The sequence below is a fragment of the Punica granatum genome, chromosome 4 (assembly GCF_007655135.1).
Source record: "Punica granatum isolate Tunisia-2019 chromosome 4, ASM765513v2, whole genome shotgun sequence".
NCBI classification, from domain to species: Eukaryota; Viridiplantae; Streptophyta; class Magnoliopsida; order Myrtales; family Lythraceae; genus Punica; species Punica granatum.
Genome location: NC_045130.1, coordinates 8,867,321 through 8,886,674, shown reverse-complemented (window position 1 = coordinate 8,886,674; position 19,354 = coordinate 8,867,321). Strand labels below are relative to the sequence as shown.

General features: G+C 36.5%; 2 protein-coding genes and 1 non-coding gene across 4 annotated transcripts; 2 read left to right on the top strand and 1 right to left on the bottom strand.

Annotated features, from left to right (window-relative positions):
* Nucleotides 1-630: 630 nt before the first annotated feature.
* TRNAV-CAC lies at nt 631-704 on the bottom strand. Its single transcript has one exon. It is a non-coding gene; the product is annotated as a tRNA-Val (tRNA).
* A 60-nt stretch (nt 705-764) lies between these two features.
* Nucleotides 765-3,062, top strand: LOC116202337. Its single transcript, XM_031533861.1, has 5 exons — nt 765-1,043; nt 1,491-1,557; nt 2,086-2,134; nt 2,308-2,352; nt 2,559-3,062. The coding sequence occupies exons 1-5, from the start codon at nt 813-815 to the stop codon at nt 2,623-2,625; spliced, it is 459 nt and encodes a 152-aa protein (XP_031389721.1). The 5' UTR covers nt 765-812; the 3' UTR covers nt 2,626-3,062.
* A 10,934-nt stretch (nt 3,063-13,996) lies between these two features.
* On the top strand, nt 13,997-18,656 carry LOC116206154 (transcription factor EGL1). 2 transcript variants are annotated; one of them, XM_031538938.1, is made up of 9 exons: nt 13,997-14,184; nt 14,280-14,880; nt 15,578-15,832; nt 15,937-16,033; nt 16,180-16,194; nt 16,325-16,381; nt 16,465-17,283; nt 17,380-17,823; nt 18,120-18,656. In XM_031538938.1, exons 2-9 carry the CDS (start codon nt 14,762-14,764, stop codon nt 18,189-18,191), a joined length of 1,878 nt encoding a protein of 625 aa, XP_031394798.1. In that variant the 5' UTR covers nt 13,997-14,184; nt 14,280-14,761; the 3' UTR covers nt 18,192-18,656. The 2 variants fall into 2 exon arrangements, with proteins under 2 accessions (XP_031394798.1, XP_031394796.1); XM_031538936.1 differs by having other exon boundaries at nt 13,997-14,880.
* Nucleotides 18,657-19,354: the final 698 nt, after the last annotated feature.

Below are 19,354 nucleotides of genomic sequence, written 5' to 3'. Positions count from 1 at the left end.
TTTTCTGGAGCCAACCTGGAATTAGCTGAGGTGCAGCCTTGTCGGGTTTCATCCCTCCCTGCATTCTGGAGGCAATCCTTTGTGTTTTGTTTAACAACCGGGATTATGCTGGCCATGTTTAACCAAATCAATGGCTCGATCGCAAACTGGGCTTGATACCTTATATGTTTCATGGCGCTGAAGAGAGTCGTGAGGACCTCTTCTTTGTGTGTGCTTTCTCTCTAAATGTGTCGGAGGAGAGCTCTGCAAGACTGCAACTGAATGGAATACCCGGGGGTGGGAAATATTAGTGCTTTAAACTCAATTGGACTGTCGAAAAAGTTCACTCTGAGGTTAAACTCTGGCTTGCATAAGGTTGTGGTCTGCATGCACATGCATAAAACTGTGGGGATTGAGCTGCAAGCAAGCTATGAGTTTCCGAAGTACTTCCAATGTCATCTCTCAAACCCTAATCTAAATCGGGAAAATTTAAATCAGAACTAAGAAGGATCGAAAATTTTAAGCTCAGTTCTCAAAACCTTATTCTGGATTCAGAAAATTCAATCCCGTTAGAAATTTCAGTAAATTATGTCTTATAAGAACAGTGAAAAAAGCAAAAAAAAAATAAAAAAGGGAAAAGGGAGAAGTGAATGTCTGAGCCCGGGTTCGAACCGGGGACCTCTAGTGTGTGAGACTAGCGTGATAACCAACTACACCACCCAGACCTGCTTGTTTGATTTTCAGGCATATATTAATTTTATATCGTGATATAGGAAACGACGACCACATTATCTCCTCTGCTCGTTTTGGTGACGGCGGAAGGCACTGCGACGATGGAAGCTGACGGAGAGCACAGAGACCGGTCACCGAACACAGAGCCCCGCAACTCGCAGCCGGAGGAAGATCCTCCGTCCACGTCACCGGTGGAAGGCGGCGGGGATCGCAGGCCACCGGTGGACCAGGCGGCGATCTTCAAAGCCCTGGAGGTGGTCGAGAGGGACTCCCTCGCCATCGCCGAGAGCTTCACCTCTCTATTCGCCTCTCTCCGCCTCGCTCTCTCCGAGGTCAGTTGTGTCTCCCGCGATTGAGTTGTTGCATATTTGTCCTCCTGTGTGCTGAATTCTCACTTTTCACTCTGCAAGTTTCATGTTTGCCTTCGCTTATGCCGAATGTGCCAAATGTCTGCAAATTCATGGACGCTTCATTGCAGAGACATGTTGAATCTATGATTAAGTGGAACATATGGTTAGCAATGGAAGAATGCTATTATGTTTATGCTAATTGAAGGGTGTTGCATCAATTACTTATCATATTAAGGGTTAAAGGTGGTGCTATCCTCGATTTTATTCAAATTTATATGTTTGTGGGATACCCCAATGATCTTCGCGGAAGCAGCTTCTTATTTTGGAAATAAAATCGTGAACTTTGATATCAATGTGTTTTTCGTTGATTAGATGTAGATTTGATTTGTAATCTCAGTTCTGAAAGAATAGTGTGGTTATGCTTTGTAGGTAACGAGTTGCTCGGTCGATCACATGCAGTGTTTCAGTGATGCTGCTGGTCACCTCCAAGAATCGGGTACATTTATGAACCAAAGAACCATATCAAATGTTTCTTGTACCCAGGAACTCTTGCTGGAGGAAATTCTGAACTGAGGTTACCAAATTTGACTCTGTCGAGGATGCTTACTATTTTCAGTTCAGAAATCTTTTAGGATGAAAGGCACATGCTATATCTTCCTCTTTAGCAGAACCCTGCCTCGAGGTGTTCATCATAGCCTGCAGCACTTAAGCCTAACTCAGAGATACTTGAATCTCTTTTTTCCCTTATCCACAACATTACGATTTGAGTGTTATCCAATTTTCTTCCTTTTTTATGTCATCCTATGCCACTAGACTTTTGGTGTTTCCTGCACCTGCTGTTCTATTCAACTCTAACTAGTTCAATAAGAACGTGTTCCTGCTGTTTAAATCATTATGGAAGTCGAGCAGGTTATTTCCGAACATATTCTGATCTGGATAAATTTCTGCATCAACTGCAGCATATCGGTTGCAGGCTTTCCTGTATCTTATGTGATTGATCTATTTCTATGGTCTTTTCTTGTAGTTCTTGACTCGGCAACAAAGGGCAATCGTTATATAAATTCATGTCTAAGGTAATGGTTTTTCTTTTTAATTTCAACTGCAGCATTAAGCTCATTTTGCGGACTACGGGCAGGAACGTGGAATCCTGAGGATTCTCGTTTCAGCGAAGGGTGTCCTAAATGCTCGAATCGTTCATACATCTAATGTTTATGTTAATGATTCTTCTAAACTTTATCTGTGGCAGATTAAATGAGGAAATGAAGGGCATTGAAAACCTGGGCACAGAGCTGTATCCTTTTCATGGTTACCTTTAGTGTGCTTATGAATAATAGATTGAGCGCCTAAACTTCTGTTCTTTGCTGTGTTCTTCAGAATTTCATTTTCATCTGAATTGCTTTGCTCATGTATATACCACATACACCCGATTATATTTCCTGCCAACCAGTTTTCCAACATATTACTGTCGTTAAGTTTCTTTCCTTAATTCTTGCTCAGAAAAATCTTGAGGAGGAATGTAGATGCTCTAGATACTGCTGTGAACAGGATCGTCCGCCTTCCGTGATTCTGACCTTGTTCCATTTCAACAATGCACTGACAGAGTGATCTTGGAACATTTCAATATCTTCGTAGAGATCTTATCTTCATCAAAGCTACGAGATGGATAATATTCCTCAACACTTTTCTGCCATTTTGCAAATAAATCTTCTCAAGCAAGACGTCACTGTGGTTGTGCGAATTGACTCGGCATGAGATAAAGTCGGTCGGAGGACCAAGGTTTCACAATACATGAAGAGCTGGGGAAGGATTAGAGCTGAAGAGTGAAATACTAGAGCTTGGGTCCATTTTCCTTATGGGCCTTACCCTTTGTTGCCCCTTTTAATTGATTGGAAGACCTTATGGATCTTATGTAGATCTTCTTAAGCCCGTTGCATATTAACTATGTAGTCGAACAGATAAGCTATTACCTCCAAAAAGATCCTCGAACAACCATTCATTACAGAGTTGGTATCCTAAACACATACATAAGATCGTGATCGTAAGGTATTAAGATCAATTATATTCAAGTCGTATTGTTTGAACCGTCGAAAAGCATTGACCTGGAAATCAGGACTCTCGGGCTCGATTTTTCTCGACCGCATCATGCATCTGACATTGACCGAAGATTGTGAAATTATGGGCTAGTAGGAGCTCTGAATACGTGGTTTAAGACTAGTAAATACTATTCAATGGACACGAGAAGGGTAGAATTATGGGCATTTCCTGGATCTCGGGTCAAACGTAGCTTTGTCTAGTGGGAATTTCATTCTAAGCGTTGGTTTCAGCACTTGCTATTTTCTTATTTTAGAAAAAAGGAACAGACAAGATATGACTAATTTATTCATTTGAGTATCATAAGAGCCACTGCTTTCAATTTCCCAATATCAACATGCACTAATAAAATTCTTGTCGCTACTCTCATAAAGTGCGTACCTAATCAACCAAATCATTGAATTAATTAATAATAACTAGAAGAAATAATTAAGTTAGATCTCCTTCCATATTTCGGCATACAATGTGGAAGACTCTATTCATCGATGAATTCACTCTATATATATTGATGATATGCCTGCTATCGTTTCTAGCTACAATTTTAATAATATATTGACGCAAAGGTGCAACATACCTGCAAAATAAAGCATTCGAACAAGAACGTGATCGCTGGTCCCGTGGGATTAGTTCACAGGACAGTTTGTGGCGATTAGTTGGACAAACTTAAGATTAAGAGAAAAAATAAAAGAAGGGAAGTTAACATGTAGAATAGAAAATGTAGTTAATCCTCGTTGAAGATAAAGCATTGACATGTAAATTTATAAGATGTCCAGATAACTAGAAGGCGGCTAGTCGTAATCTGTTTATAAGCATATCAGTTGTCCAAGCAAGTATGCCTAAATATAAGAATATTAATAAAAATATGTATTTTGACCGGTGAGAACCATGGTATCCGAAAATACAATTGAAGAACCATGTTTCTCCAACTTCTTTTTTTTCCTTTTTGCTCTTGGTAAATTATTAATATTACTATTTTAATCCTTACTCAAATAGTACGGATACTAGTAAACATCGCATCTTTTCAATAACATGACATCGTTTCATTCGTTTTAATAGAAAAACTAACTTATACGTATTCATTCTCATGTCCTTTCAATTTCAAGGCACATTTTCATATTTCTTTACTATAAAAATTACCTAATACGTTCTTTTTTTATAATTATTCACTCCGACGAATGTATCAAACATGAAAATAACTTCTCTATTTAACGCTTGTGGTTCCTCTCTCCCCTTCCCTATTTACAATTATAATTTTTCTATTTTCTCTTTCAAATTTTAATTACTTTTCCTTTTAATTATTCTTGTTATTTGACTTTACTAATCATTGGAAAAAAATTTCCTGCATTTTCTTTCTTTTGCCAGAATCCTTTTATTTTTTTTAAGTTTCAACAACCAACTTATAATTATTTTTTTTCTCATGACCTTTCGATTTCAAGGTATCATTTCATACTTTTTCACTGTAAAAGTTACTCGGCATGTTTTTTCTCATAATTATTCACTCTGACTAACGTATCAATTATGAAATAACTTCTCAATTCAACGCCTACGGTTCCTCTCTCCTCTTTCTTATTTACATTTGCATCGATGGATTTTCAAAATTTAGATTAAGAATTTTTAAAAATTATTTTATAAATGGATATTTCTGATGAGTTGTTGAAATATATCCTATGATTAATTCCTTTTGAAAATATTGAAGAAATTCAAAAAAAAAAAAGACAAATTTTCAACCTTTATATCAATTTGTAAAATTATTTAAGACATTATGTCGTCAGTAATTTGTTCCAAAGTCCCAATCAAAATTTTATGGGATCCTATGGATACTAAAGTATGCATTTCGGAGAATAAAATAGAAAGAAAGAGAAAAAGAGTTTCAAAGAAAAGAAATATCATATCATTAATTATTTTATTTTATTTTCTCTTATCTCAGGTTTCTTTTTCTCTCCTTATTATTATTCTCTTTTTTTCCTTCTATCCATAGACGTCAGCTACTATTCTATCAATTACCACTATAGTACTTGCCACCACCACTTGCTACCAATGTTGCACAAGCTTAGAGTCCTCATGCTGTCAATGTCCTCTCTTCATGAGCTCTAGGCACATTTTCGTTCTTACTCCTCAATTGTACGTGTGTAAAAAGACATAGATAAATTGCTTTCAATGTAAATCTAGTATCGATTATCAATACAACTTATCAGTTTGCAACTGCAATTAAATTTACTCTTGTGCTTTATGTGGGATCTAAAGTGTTTTGTTTGTTTTCTTATTTTTTTTATTAAGTATAAATTACAATATATAATATGAATTACTAAACAAATTTATATATACATAAAATCGGGTCTAATCAACTTCATTCCAATTTTCTTTCTTTAAAACTTAAAACTGACCTTTAAGGTCTTTAAATTTCGAAAAAAAATTATCGATGTGGGTTGGGTTTTTCTGAATTTCAAATTATGGGTGTCATTGCAAGACTATTCATGAAAATAATATTTTCTGTTAATTGTTTTATAAACTTTTATTGAAAATTTGAATTCACTTCTCTATTAAATCTCTAGGATATTCTATTGAAATGAGAAATTAACTAAGAAAAATGTATCAACTGTAAATATTTCTTTGAAATAAATTATTTTTAATTGCGTTAATTTCATTTAAAAAATCATTTCTATTATTTTAATCGTACCTATCAAATTTTTATTATTCATATATTAGATTCTGCACTAGTGCTACGCGCAGTATGAAAAAAAATATGATTTAAAACATTGCCTCTATATTTTCGTCACTATATACTATGTTTACAATATTAGTGTCATATTAGAAAAATCTGTTAAAATTGACAGGAAAGTGATGGCATGATAGATGTGATACGAAACTCATAATTTGTAATTTTTTATATAATTAAAAGAATTCATGATGGAAATAATTAGAATGGCAATTTTTTTACTTTTTTTGGGTCACAACCAGTGTTATCAGAACCGGACCGGATGATGAACCTGAAGGGGTACGGAGTCATGGGTTTATGGGTCCAACCGGGGGTTCGATGGGTCGGACCGCTCGTTTATTTAAAATAAAATAAATATTCATATTATTAAAAAAATTATGATAATTAAGATAAAAGTATGACGATTTTAAAGAAATATAACAATAGTATAAGAAAGTATCTATATTTAATATTTCTTACTTCAAAATAAATATTTTATTTTAATAAGTACTTAAAAGTAGAGTTAAAAGAACAAAAAAGTGGTGGTGGCTTGGTTGGTAGTATGCTAATATGAAAAGCAAGAGGTCATGAGTTCAAATTCTTACACAACCAACCAATTTTTACATTAAATAGGAAACCCATAAAAACCCATAGAACCGGCCGGTTTAATGAAATTTTGCTTAAAACCGGCCGGTTCAATGGGTCCGGCGGTTCAAAGCTGCCATTTCGGTTTTTAGGCGAACCGGACCGGACAATGGTCACAACCCTCATAGATATTATTAACTATTTTATTTTATTTATTTTTATAAAATAAGAACAGATTTCTGATAAGAAATGGTCACAAATACATTCAAAAAGTAATACTATTAATTTAATTATAATTTATATATTTCTTTTTTTTTAAGAATTTTCTTGATTTTGAATTCATGAACATCTTGTGACCCATTAATTCTTGTATCATTTTACAAACATATATTATATTATTCGAGTATTATATATCTTAACCTCCTCTTTCTCTCTCACTCTACTTTACATATGTGTTTTTTTTTTCTTTTTTAAGATAATATATATGATGGTCCATAGATGTCAATTAATTTCACTATTATGATCCCATGGCATATAATTTCAAATTTCTCAATTGATATATCTTATCAATTCTAAGACCATCTCCATCGGGCAAGAGAGGCATGTCTCTCCACGCCACGTGGTGTACGAAGAGACATGTCACACGTCTCTCTCCAGTGGAGTGGTCTTAGATTAGAGGAGCGCGTAGATCCCCGTCTCTCTACAAAGAGATACGCCTTTGTACAGAGAGACACTTTGGGGTCAATTCAGGGCTGTCATGTGGCAGTTCTGCAATTGCTGAACATCAATTTTTTGATTTTTTTTTATATAAATGAAGAAGGCAAAGATCCGTTGGCTCTTTTTTGCTGTGGGATCCGTTTCTCCAAGTCACGCGGTGGGCAGCGGGCCACACATTTTAAAACAATTTTTATTTAAATAATTAAAAACTGTGGCATCAAAATAGAAACCCGATGAGAGACCAATTATTAAATTTTCCAGTCTCTTATTTTCTTAGGCGAGTCTCTATTTGACGTGGCATCTCTATGGCGAAAACCAAGCCCACTTTAGAGATCCATAGAGTCTTTCCCGGTGAAGATGGTTAAAACAACATAAGTGCCAAGACATAAACGCACACATGACATACGATTATCATCGGAATAAATTGCTTAACTATGGATTATGCAGTTCGAATTGACCACTATAGCTTCCTAGAAAATGAAGTTTTCACTCGATATGGATATGTTTATGCCCAACAAATGTTCTCTGTCATCTATTTCTCCAGCGGGACCATTAATGCTAATTGATGTTTAAGATGAAGCTTAGTTAAATATTTTATCAACGTGACTTGGTTCAAGCGGTTCAACGCTTGTTCCGTTTAAAAAAAGTCTCGGGTTTGAGTATTCGTGAATGCAAAAAATCTACGCTATGAGAGTTTTATCTCTTAATAGGCCGACTCAATACGACTGAATTAGTAAGGACCCAATTGGACTTCCGAATAGTAAGGTTCGCATAAAAAAAAAGAAGCTTAGCCACATATTTTTGTTGCAAAAAATAATTAATGACGTGTAACGATGGCCATGGAGTCTGCATTAATTAATAGGTAAGTGTTATCTTGGCCTTTAAGTTAGCAGGCAATTAACTTTGCCGATTTAATTAAGGACATCCGCACCCAACTTCAAAACTTCTCCTTCATTTTATCATTTAAATAGTCCTAAACTTTTGGCTTTAGAGTTTTATTAATTGGCACCTCCACGTTCTGGTAGAATGTTATCGTCAATCATTGCAAGTACTTTAAAACTCGAGGATTGGCACACATATACAAATCGAAGACTCGAAATCATGAGATCTCGAATTCAACTCTTATTAGTGTGATTTTTGTTCCCATTTATTTAGCTTACGATATTTTTGTAATAAGCTATAAACCTTCTCTACATATTTAAATGTATATATATATAAAGAGTCCATGACAGAGGAGATAAAATTTGGAACCATGTTATGAAAAGATTACTAAATCATTGGACCACCAAAAAAGTCCATGAAATTATGAACTTAGAGGAATTCATATCTGCGACTATGTGTGTATGTCTATATATGTATATAATCTCTAAGTAGATCCTTCCATTTTTTTCTAATGAATTATTGGTGGCCAGTTTAATCAATCCTCCCATTCTGTAACTTTAAAACTCTTTTCGGACTGGTTATGTTCATTTATTGCTAGGACGGATAACTCCTTAGTCCATGACTTGGGTCAATATGACTCATTATCAAACTTTCACTCTGTACTTTCGAGGGATATCCCGATGTAAGTTTAGGAATTAATATAAACGCGACCAGCAATTAATAGAGTATCTTATTCAGCAAAAAAAAAAGCTTCTCAATGCTTTTAGGACTCAAGAACTTTGTTTTATCACAAGAAAAATACATACATACATACATATATATATATATATATATATATATAGTGGGTTGGGGGGAGGAGGGGATCAGTGTGGGGGACGCTTGCCCCTTGGAGGGGACAAAAGTCATTAATTTATTCATATACATTAATTATATCGAATTTGTTACTTTTTTTTTCATGAAATTATCTCTTTTCACTCCCTCAGCTTTACAATGTTATTATTTCTTTACCTTTTCTTGAATTTCGCCGGCCCACTCTAACCAAACTCTTAAATCCGTCCCCGGATCCAATTGTTATTATAAAAGACCATTAGAGGAACCTAAAAAGCTTCCCAATATATATAGTGGAAATTGAGTGAAAGAGTGGGGGCAATCTATCTGTTGTCGTTTTTTATTATTATTTATTTTTTGGGTAAATTGTTATCGTCATTCACAATGTTAGGGATTGCACGTCCCAACTCATCAACGCAACAATGTCAAATTTCATCCTTTATATGTTGGTTGTATGATCACCAATAACCATCTTTTTCTAAATCCTTTTTTCTTTTCTCCCCTCTTAATCATGACCGCATGTAAGAGAAATATGATCCGCGTGTGGGTTATTAATGATTCATACCAAACCATTATCATCACAGTTGCAAAAGGTTTCGAACTGGTTCATACATATATAACATAGTTGATCGGAGTAAAGCCGTTTCATACATATCTCTCCATTCTGCTAGTCTTAAGATAGTGCAATGAGATTATACCTATAGGCATTTACCATATATTACGGACTAGCCACATGTAAAAAAAAAGTGTGTGTTTATATATAAGTGTAGATATTATAGGCTGCCCAAGAGTCAAGAGTTGCACATTCAAATGGACTTCATCACACACGCACATATATTTCTATATATGTCCGTAAAAATTGGACACGTGATGTGGTGCACTCGTGTACGTAGAAGAAGAGTCTTTAGTATGACGATTATTCTCTATTAATTCTGAATCTGTTACCTACCCCTCTGACCTGTGGGATTAAGAAGGGCAGGTGCCTGGTGTCCCTACTTGGTCATTTTTCTGTAATTTAATTAATTTAGCTAGGTTTTTTCTTATTTTTAATTAATTAATTATTTGTGTGTATTAATCAATTGGTAAAAAGGGACGTAAAGATAAAATACTAGATTATAAATTTTAAAATGTAAAAAATAATTTATTTTATATTTCTTTCCCTCTTGTTATAAGATTAAGATGCATCTCATTGATTTATCGATAGATCTGCAAAAGAATTGATACACGTTGAAAGCGAAAACAGCTAATTTAAGACAAATCTTGTAACTTTCGTATATATGTGTCTGTGTGCATATAAATAGATTACGTCGTAGAGGGTTGCCGCTCTCCTCTTTTTTTTTTTTTTTTTTCTGTACTCCCTTCCCCTATCCCTTCTTTTGGGGGAAAAATTGCTTAATAGAGCTATCCCAGCGGGTAGCCGCCATATATAATGTACAAAGGATGGAAAGATTTGACTGGTAGGTGACAGTTGAATTCTATCCCAACGAAATCAAAGGGGGGATTTGCACAACTGGGTGCTTAGATATAACGTAGCTTCAACTTTTGCTCCTAATCATCGGGGACGGATAATTCGGGGCATCTCAAAAAGTTGATAGTTTAAGAAAATTTATGTATTGTTCATCGATTCTGACGAACTTATTTATGTTCGTTGCCCTAACTCGGGAAATTTATATTTTTATTTGCTCAATTGCTCTCCAAAGGTCTCACTTCCCGATCCGAATCCTGCATCCGTCTCTGCATATCATACTCTAACTTGTAATATACATTGTTTGCCTTTTGAGTCTGGTGTTGTCTACCACAGTATCAGAGCAGATGAGGAGAAGATACGTTTGATGTAACTGTATGAGCCCATAGCATTAATCAATGAGAGATTGGTATGGTGTGGTCTGGATATAATTAAAGAACCCTTCATTTTCATCAAGAGGAAAAATCTGCATTGCGGAGAAAAAAATCTCATTTTTTTGAGGAAAAATTGAAGATCGATCTTCCCCCGAGTCACGGTCCTACTTTATTTCAATCGTTTAATAAAGTGGTGCATCGCGTTGTGTTAAATTGATTAGGACTTAGTAGGGGTGATCGGTTCTGAGTACCATATACTTTTCACGATATCCGGACTCTAGCCTATAAGGGATATGTTCCAAAATTTTGAAACCGGACCCTGTTGAATCTTATAATCGGAACCTATCTGGAACCTGTATTATACCACAGATTTCGAGTACCCTGTTGGAATCTGTAAATTTTTTTATTTCGCTAAATAAAATCGAAATGTCACATATATAATTAGTAATTACGCTAAATATATCAACAAAATTTAGATTGATCTACAACAACAAAAAAATAATATGTCTCATCAATTCAATGATAAAATTAAACATCTATAATACGATCTCACATAACAAAGTACCTCTATTATGATTTATTAGAGAAGATAGTAACTTTACTCTTTTTTCTATATTTTTTTTAATAAATAATCGGTTCCGAGTATCCTATAGGTAGGAACCGGAACCGGAATCGGTTTTCACCGGTTCATGATTTTAATACTCGGAACCTACCATATTTTCAATACGAATTACCCGAACCCTACTCTAACGGGTAGGTTCCGACCGGTTCCGGATATACCCGGTATCTATGCCTACCCCCAGGACCTAGGACTCGGCTCGAGTTGGATTTAACGGAATTCAATGAACTTTCGAATATCATGGTCCACAACAAAAAATTTAAATGAGAATACCTAATCAAACTCTGTCATGATATGCTGAAATTAGAGGGACCCGCGCTTTCTAGAAGCAATCTCATGAGATATAGAATTCATTTTGTTCAGTTTAATTACAAATGGACCGTCTACTTCATGTTTAATTGTATATTTATGGTGTACACCAAAATTAATTATTGTAAAAGGAAAAGTCACTCCAATCCCTTATTCCTAGCTGGAAAATTAAAGTGTTTTTAGAATTTTCGTGATATATCAGTCACAAGGAAGAAGGACAACAACCTCGACCGGTCGAGTTGATTCAGTCGAGTACTCTTAACGGTCCATTTTCTAAAATTTCTCAAACATATGTAATTGGAAGTAGTGTACGTCTACATATGTGTGTTAATGTCAAGATTGTTCACTTCTCTCTTGTGTCTCGTGCGTGAGATATCTTTTTTCCGAGAGATAAAAGAAAGAATAATAATGAAATTCAACACCAAACTAAACACGAACTTGGCGCCATGCATGAATGAGACTTATGTGTTGAGAGTTTCTCTATACCCTACGTATCGCATCGATATGGATAATTCAAAACAGTATACCTACTGTAAACAACGACGTACACAACCAAACAATCAACATAATTGCTGAGCCAAAAATGATAATTCCGGTTGGATTGCCATCATTTTGTTAAAAAAAAAATTTAATAAGAATACGTAAATTAATTTTAGCTGGCCTCTTTCCATCCATTAATACACCACATGTACATGTGTTCGTCTACGTAAAAAGGGGCTTTTGTCCTCATTTAATTACCCAAATGAGAAAAAAACGCATAATGTATATATTTTCTCACGTTTTAAATGTTAAATTAGGATATTGGTTAGGTGTACATTAATTTCTGGAGCTGGAGCAGGTACAGGTACACGTACATCCCCAAAAAACCCGGATATATGGTTTCCACACATTAAATGGCTTTGTTTCTATGCTCTTTAAATTTTGGTTTTTTCGTCAAACATTATCTTTCTCTCTTTTTTGTCAACCGAAAAAAAGAAAAAGAAAAAGAAAAAAAAAAGAGATTGCGTCAAACACGAGAGGAGAGGGCTGCTGCTGGGAAACTTTAGAACTTTGACGATAATGCGATTAGATGAATTTAATATTTCATATGGTTCAAAATTAATGACCACTAGTTTATCTACCACTGTATTATTGCAATATGTAAGCCCATAGTCAACTTTGATTATTGACCAGTATTGACAAAAAGAATGAAAAACAATAAACTAGGTTTAATAGCTAAGTAAGTTCACCAGGATGTTGGTACTGATCTATGGGATGGTACGTTGAATCGTGATTAAATTATATGTAGAACATTCTAGTTTCTAAGAAAAAAAATCTAACCATGATTCATCTCATATTCTTCCACAGAACCCGTGCAATTAGATATTTTGTATTTTCACTATTCGATTATTAGTTTTTTTTATGAATATATTCGATTACTAGTTAGCGCTTGTTATAATATTGTTCTCTATTTTAGGAGAAGAAAATGCAAACGAGAAAAGCATGATCATTTTTAGGACTCGTATGATACATGTGATATAGAATCGGAACGATTACAAGATAAAATTACGGTGCATTGAATTATACTTTTGTTATAAATATATCGCACGACTCACTAATACTTCTTTTTGTTGATGATTATATATATAAAGAATTTGACTTCATTCTCATGCCACATTGAGTACTCCCAGAAAAACTTATTATCTAAATCGAACCCCTAAAAATATTTATATGTACTCTTTTTCGGTATTATACCATAATATCTTGAAATCTAATGATTTCCGATTAATTCAGTTATTAAGGAGGTAAAACTCCCTTAATATAGATTATTTCTATTAAAAATGACTTCTATAACTTATTTAAAAAAAAAAAGCCGCTCCTATCATACATGCATGCTTTCACCCCCAAATTGTATTGCATTTGTGTGTAGCATGGGGACATGAAAAAGTGGCTCTTGGCAAACATCTCTACCAATATTTGGTGGTCATTCTCCAAACAATACCCAAACTACATTCGAATTTGTGCAAACTATGTGAAAGAATGTCCACCAACCAAACGGCTGAGATTTGCCTGATTAATTATAATTTGGATCTTATTTAAAAAAAATAAAAAATAAAAGGAAGTGCGCTTTTAGATTTTCAGAGGAATAGCAAGCAGCAATTGCAAAAGGGGTGAGTCTGAAAAAGGCAGTTCTTTCACATGGCATTTGGACATAATAATTGTTCTTTGCATTGGTCGTTCCCTTTTATTAATTCCTCCAAAAACATCTTATATTCCTCCTTAAAAAAAAAGAAAAGAAAAGGAATTTTATTATTATCATTGTCATTATTTTATTTTACTAATAACCGTGCAAAACCTGCTTAAATGGTGTCTCATGTCTGTCCCTACTGTTCATCATCACCCATCTTTCTCGCCCTCTCTCTCTCTCTCCCCCACTCTCTCTCTGGTCTGCTCCTTCTTCCTTCAGTGAAGCATTTTCATCCAGACTCCAGAGTCATACCATCTGAATGCTGCTCTAGTTCTGAACCAATTAGAACCTCTGCTGCTGCTATATCTCTCTGAACTGTAACCCATTTAAGGTAGTATTTTTGAGCTGCTTTTTTATTTTTGTGGTGAATTTTCAGTAGAGATAGACAGGCCACCTGGAAAGAGATTAAGTGGTTCCTTTGCCCAGGATCATCCTGTAGGTCAAGAATGTTTCACCTGTTTGGGTAGAGACAGAACCCCCCACACAAGGAAAAAAAAAAGGAGAAAAAGAAAAAGAAAAAGAAAGAAAGAAAGCTTAGATCTTTAATTAGCTTCTCCTGACTTGGAGGTGGAGTTGGTGCCCGTTCCTCATTTGTGGTCATATGATTGATGAGATCCTGTCTCATTAATTGTTCCCGTATATATTGCAATAATTGCATTCCTCCTCCTCCTGCTGCTGCTTCTTCTTCTGCCCACTTCCATTTTATGGCTTTTCTGGTCCAAAAATCCCATCTTGGTCATGCTTCCATGGAGAAACTGAGCTAGCTTTCTGCTTTCAAGAGAGAGATGAATGTGGGTGTCGAACTTGAAGTTCCCAGCTTGCTTGTTCCTCCATCTTAGCCGTGTGAAGATTGGGGTCAGTCCACCTCTTTGACCCTCGCACAGTTTCCATTCCTCCTCCGTTGGAGTATGGCCCAGAATAATCAGGGAAGAATGCCAGAGAACTTGAGGAAACAGCTCTCGCTTGCTGTTAGAAGCATTCAGTGGAGCTACGCGATCTTCTGGTCAATCTCTGCTACACAACCAGGGTGAGTTTAGTGGCACTTGCTTTCTTCTTCTTAGTAGTCATTTCTGCATCGGTATCCTCTGTAATAAGTTCTTCATATGCCCATAGAAACTTGTGACTCTTGCTCTGTTGTTAAGTTGCTGCAACTGGACTGGTACCTACTGGGTGGGAGAGGCATAGTACGGACCGGATGCCGATATCAAGCTTCAAATGTGATGCAATTTACTTATCTTTTTTTTCATTGTAATGTTTGCTGTTCATTAGCTGTCAGTTTCCACTCTGTATCCTTGTAAAACTATGAGCTCTTCATTTTATTATGATGATGAACTGGATATGCTAATTGCTAGGTGAAATCCACCTCCCAAATGTTGCAGATTTCATCCAATAATTGCTTTAGTTTTAGTAATTCTTCGAACCATAGAGCCTTAGCATGATTGAGCCATGCTTCCTATACATCAACAGCAATCTTCTCACTCATCTTGAGCAATCGGGACTCAATTTACATGGTATCAGATGGTTTTAATTTCGACTGACTCCCTATATTTGTCTACTTGTTCCATACATTTTGATTCTTTGTTGTTATGTGTGCCGCCTGTATGAAGTTTAGGTTCCTCGTCAAGTGAGGCAGAACTGACTTGAGCCCTTATGGAAATCTAGTCTCATCTGATATGGAGTGTAGAATAAAAATTCTTCTTGTTTTGCAAACATATATCTTGTAGGGTCTTGGAATGGGGTGATGGGTACTACAACGGCGACATAAAGACGAGGAAAACAATTCAAGCAGTAGAGATCAAGGCTGACGAGTTGGGATTGCAGAGAAGCAAACAGCTCAGAGAACTTTATGACTCTCTCGCTGCTGGTGAGTCAAGCCCGCAATCTAAAAGGCCTTCCACTTCCTTGTCCCCTGAAGATCTGTCCGACACCGAATGGTATTATCTGGTCTGCATGTCTTTCGTGTTTGATATTGGTGAAGGGTAAGTTGAATTACTCTTGATATCCGCTTTCGTTTTTCATTAGAGACTGCAACATATGAAACGAAAGCATTTAGAAAACCATTCTGAGAAGCATCAATTTGCAGTTTGCCTGGAAGGACATTAGCAACAGGTCAACCCATTTGGCTATGCAATGCGCCTTATGCAGATAGCAAGGCCTTCAGTCGTTCTCTGCTTGCAAAGGTCTGGTGCCAACTTCTATCTGATCTAAAGTTCTGATTCTTAGCCATGAATTCCTAATTTAAATTAGTTAAATGCTATTATCATAATGTCTAATCTAAGGTTTTTTTCCCCTCCTTTGGATGTTTTTCGATTGATCCTGTCCTCAGAGTGCATCTATTCAGGTAAATCATGTATTCTTGGACAACACTTTTTGCGTTTACAAAAAAAAAAAAAAGATGTATTAGATTTTATAAATTAGTCTTTACGAATTCTCTAGAATTTAATTTCATTCATCCTGTTTTGAATATTCAGACTATAGTGTGCTTCCCATTCTCTGGGGGTGTGATCGAACTGGGAACAACAGAACTGGTATTACATCAAAACTGTCCCATGCTCCTATCAACTTCAATCGTTTTAAGCATATAATCATGTATCTCTTTTATTCTTCGAAGGTAGTGGAGGATCTTAGTCTCATTCAACACGTCGAAAGTTCTTTCTTGGAGATGCCATACTCTATCATTGGCGCGACAAATGCTGATCGCGGTATAGGAGATAAAAGAAGTGAGGAAGGCCTTGATTTTGATACTGTGTTTGGTACAAAACTGATTCCAGTCATCGGAGAACTAGATGTGACTTCTCCCAATATCAGCTCAAGTGGGTTTGACCCTGGTCATCTCCCAGAAGACCCATTTCTGATCGAAGGAACAAATGGGATGGCTTCTCAAGTTCAAAGTTGGCAATTCGTAGATGATGAGTTCAGTAACGGTGGGGCTCACTGTTCCATGAACTCCAGTGACTGCATATCTCAAACCCTTGTAGAGCCGGTGAAAGTTGTATCAGTTCTGAAGGGAGAGAAGATAAATGACCATTGCGATCCCGAGGATGTGGGCCCCGTGGAGCCTCGGAGCGATGATTTGCACTATCAGAACGTTCTCTCATCTCTCTTGAAATCCCATCAGCAGCTGATGCTAGGGCCCCGCTTCAGACGAGGCAGGCAAGAGTCGAGCTTCTCGAGTTGGAAGAAAGAAGGGATATTAAATTTGCAGAAACCAAGTAGGACCCCGCAAAGAATACTGAAAAAAATCTTGTTTGAGGTTCCTCGGAAGCATGGGTTTCTCAATTGCCCAGAAGAAAATGCCAAGAAAAATGGAGTTTCAAGGCCCGAGTCGGACCAAATTGGACCGACTCATGTGTTGTCAGAAAGAACAGAGGGGGAATTAATAAGCGAACGCTTTTATGCTCTAAAGTCGATTATACCTTCAATAGGCAAGGTATATAGAATCCTATCCTTGTACAGTATATATGATGGCAAAAATTCTATACTTTGGAGCTGTTCTTTGAATTAAGTTTTGGTTTGCCTTCTGCAGGTCGACCAAGTGACTTTGTTAGATGACACAATCGACTACCTCAAAGATCTCAAAAGACGGGTGGAGGAGTTAGAATCGGTTAGGGAGGAGCCGATAGGGTTAGTGCCAAAATCAAGAAAGAAATCACAAGAAGCTTTTGAGAGGACATCCGATAACTGTGACCATATCAAATCAGGATTCAGCAAGAGGCCACCAGGTGGAAAAAGGAAAGTCCGTGATGCTGATGAAATGGGAGAACTAGAGATTGAACAAAGAGAAGGTTCAATTGATAACAATTTAACAGTTAGAATAAAGGGTAAGGGTGTGGAGATGGAGATAAGGTGCGATTGGAGGGAAGGAGTGTTGCTAGAGATCATGGAAGCACTCAGCGATCTCCGTTTAGATTCACAGTCTGTTCAGTCATCCAATGTTGACGGAGTTCTTTCCCTTAAAATCAACTGCAAGGTACTTCCAATTTCTAAATGCTTTATAGTTTGTTTTGTTAGGGTATTGTTTTCCTGGAAAAACTATCTCAATTTTCCAGTTTGTGGCTTGTCTCCTTGAAAAATGATGGAAATACGGAAAAAGACTGATTATAGTGCAATATATATAGGAGTTATAATTGATTGGTCCTCTAAACTTTGATGCAGCAGAGCTTTCTCTTGTTTTACTCATCAAAACAGAAAATTGGAAAACTAGAAAGTTTATCTTCAAACTGTTGGACCTATTCATGATTTTAGTGAATTGGCTTTGACGCGCAGTATCGAGGATCGACAACTCTGTCAGTGGGAATAGTCAGACAAGCACTTCAAAGAGTTGTTCGGAGCAGCTAAAAGCTAACATTGTGCAAGACCCCGAGGATGCCGTACTGGTTGAGCAGTCTGATGAACTAATAAGAAATTCCTGGAAGTATCGTATCTTCGTTTTTTTCTGGTTACGCGTATACGATCCTCATCTAACAGAGACGTTCAACTTCCTCCATTTCCCCATCCTTGGATCGCAGCTGAAGGTAACTTTGTAGATTAGAATGTTGACAGAAGATGTAATCCGAAGAAACTTGACAGAGAAAGAGATGTCTGTTCCTCTTTTTTGGGAATCATGTACGAAGATCGGATGAATCACAACCGTTGACTGTTAAATCACCATCCACAGCAGTCGGTTGTATGAGGTCAATTAGATTAGATTTTCTCTGGCAAGAAACTGATCACATATTGAGCTTTTAGTATTTATATGGGATGGGATTGTATGATGGCACTCATTAACAGAAACAGAGGTTGCAGGGGCACGTGAAAGAGAAACTCTTGTCTTGTAATGCAGAGCAGGACCAGTACTAGAAAAATTCACTGAAACAGAACAGCAAAAGAACATCGAAAATGCCGGAGCTTATCCGGGTCTGGGCGTATCTGTCCGGAGTTTTAAATGAACATAGTCCATTACAAAGTGCAACATAGTTGGCTATACTTTGACTCTAATCGATTGTGTTGCACTTGCAGTTGACTACGTTCATTTGGTTCCTTCTCGGATGGGTCCCGCCCAGGACTGGATAATTTTTCCGAAATTGCAGGTGAAGGGGATAAGATGACATGTGAAAAGATTCACCGACAGAATCTTGATTTACGAAAAAGGGACAGTCTTGTTAAGCCTGAGTTTGTATACTCGGCACGTGCTCGAATAAGGCGATGCTGATAACAAATGTTCGTAAAGAAAATCTTGACCAAATGGAATCACAATTTTTACAGGGAGTGTAAGAAGGACAAGTAGGTGAGAGGACAAACGAGAAAGGGCAAATGCATGCAAACGACCAGATGATTTTTTTTTTTTTTTGGGCGATATAGGTAAATTGGGCCTATTAGTTTGGCAAGTGACCTTAAGGGGTTTCGAACATGAGATAAGATGATTATTTATGCTTCTCCTTACTACCAATATAAATCCTTGGAGGTTCAGATGAGATTAATTGGTTATATTAAGAAAAGAAAGGATTGTCTTTGGATGCTAA

Bases quoted from the DNA above. Each gene is read 5' to 3' on its own strand.
- LOC116202337 (XM_031533861.1), top strand. From the start codon at position 813: ATGGAAGCTGACGGAGAGCACAGAGACCGGTCACCGAACACAGAGCCC. The intron at 1,044-1,490 runs GTCAGTTGTGTC...TATGCTTTGTAG, and splicing joins TCCGCCTCGCTCTCTCCGAG to GTAACGAGTTGCTCGGTCGA. The intron at 1,558-2,085 runs GTACATTTATGA...CTTTTCTTGTAG, and splicing joins TGGTCACCTCCAAGAATCGG to TTCTTGACTCGGCAACAAAG.
- LOC116206154 (XM_031538938.1), top strand. From the start codon at position 14,762: ATGGCCCAGAATAATCAGGGAAGAATGCCAGAGAACTTGAGGAAACAG. The intron at 15,833-15,936 runs GTAAGTTGAATT...ATCAATTTGCAG, and splicing joins GTGTTTGATATTGGTGAAGG to TTTGCCTGGAAGGACATTAG. The intron at 17,824-18,119 runs GTACTTCCAATT...TTTGACGCGCAG, and splicing joins CCCTTAAAATCAACTGCAAG to TATCGAGGATCGACAACTCT.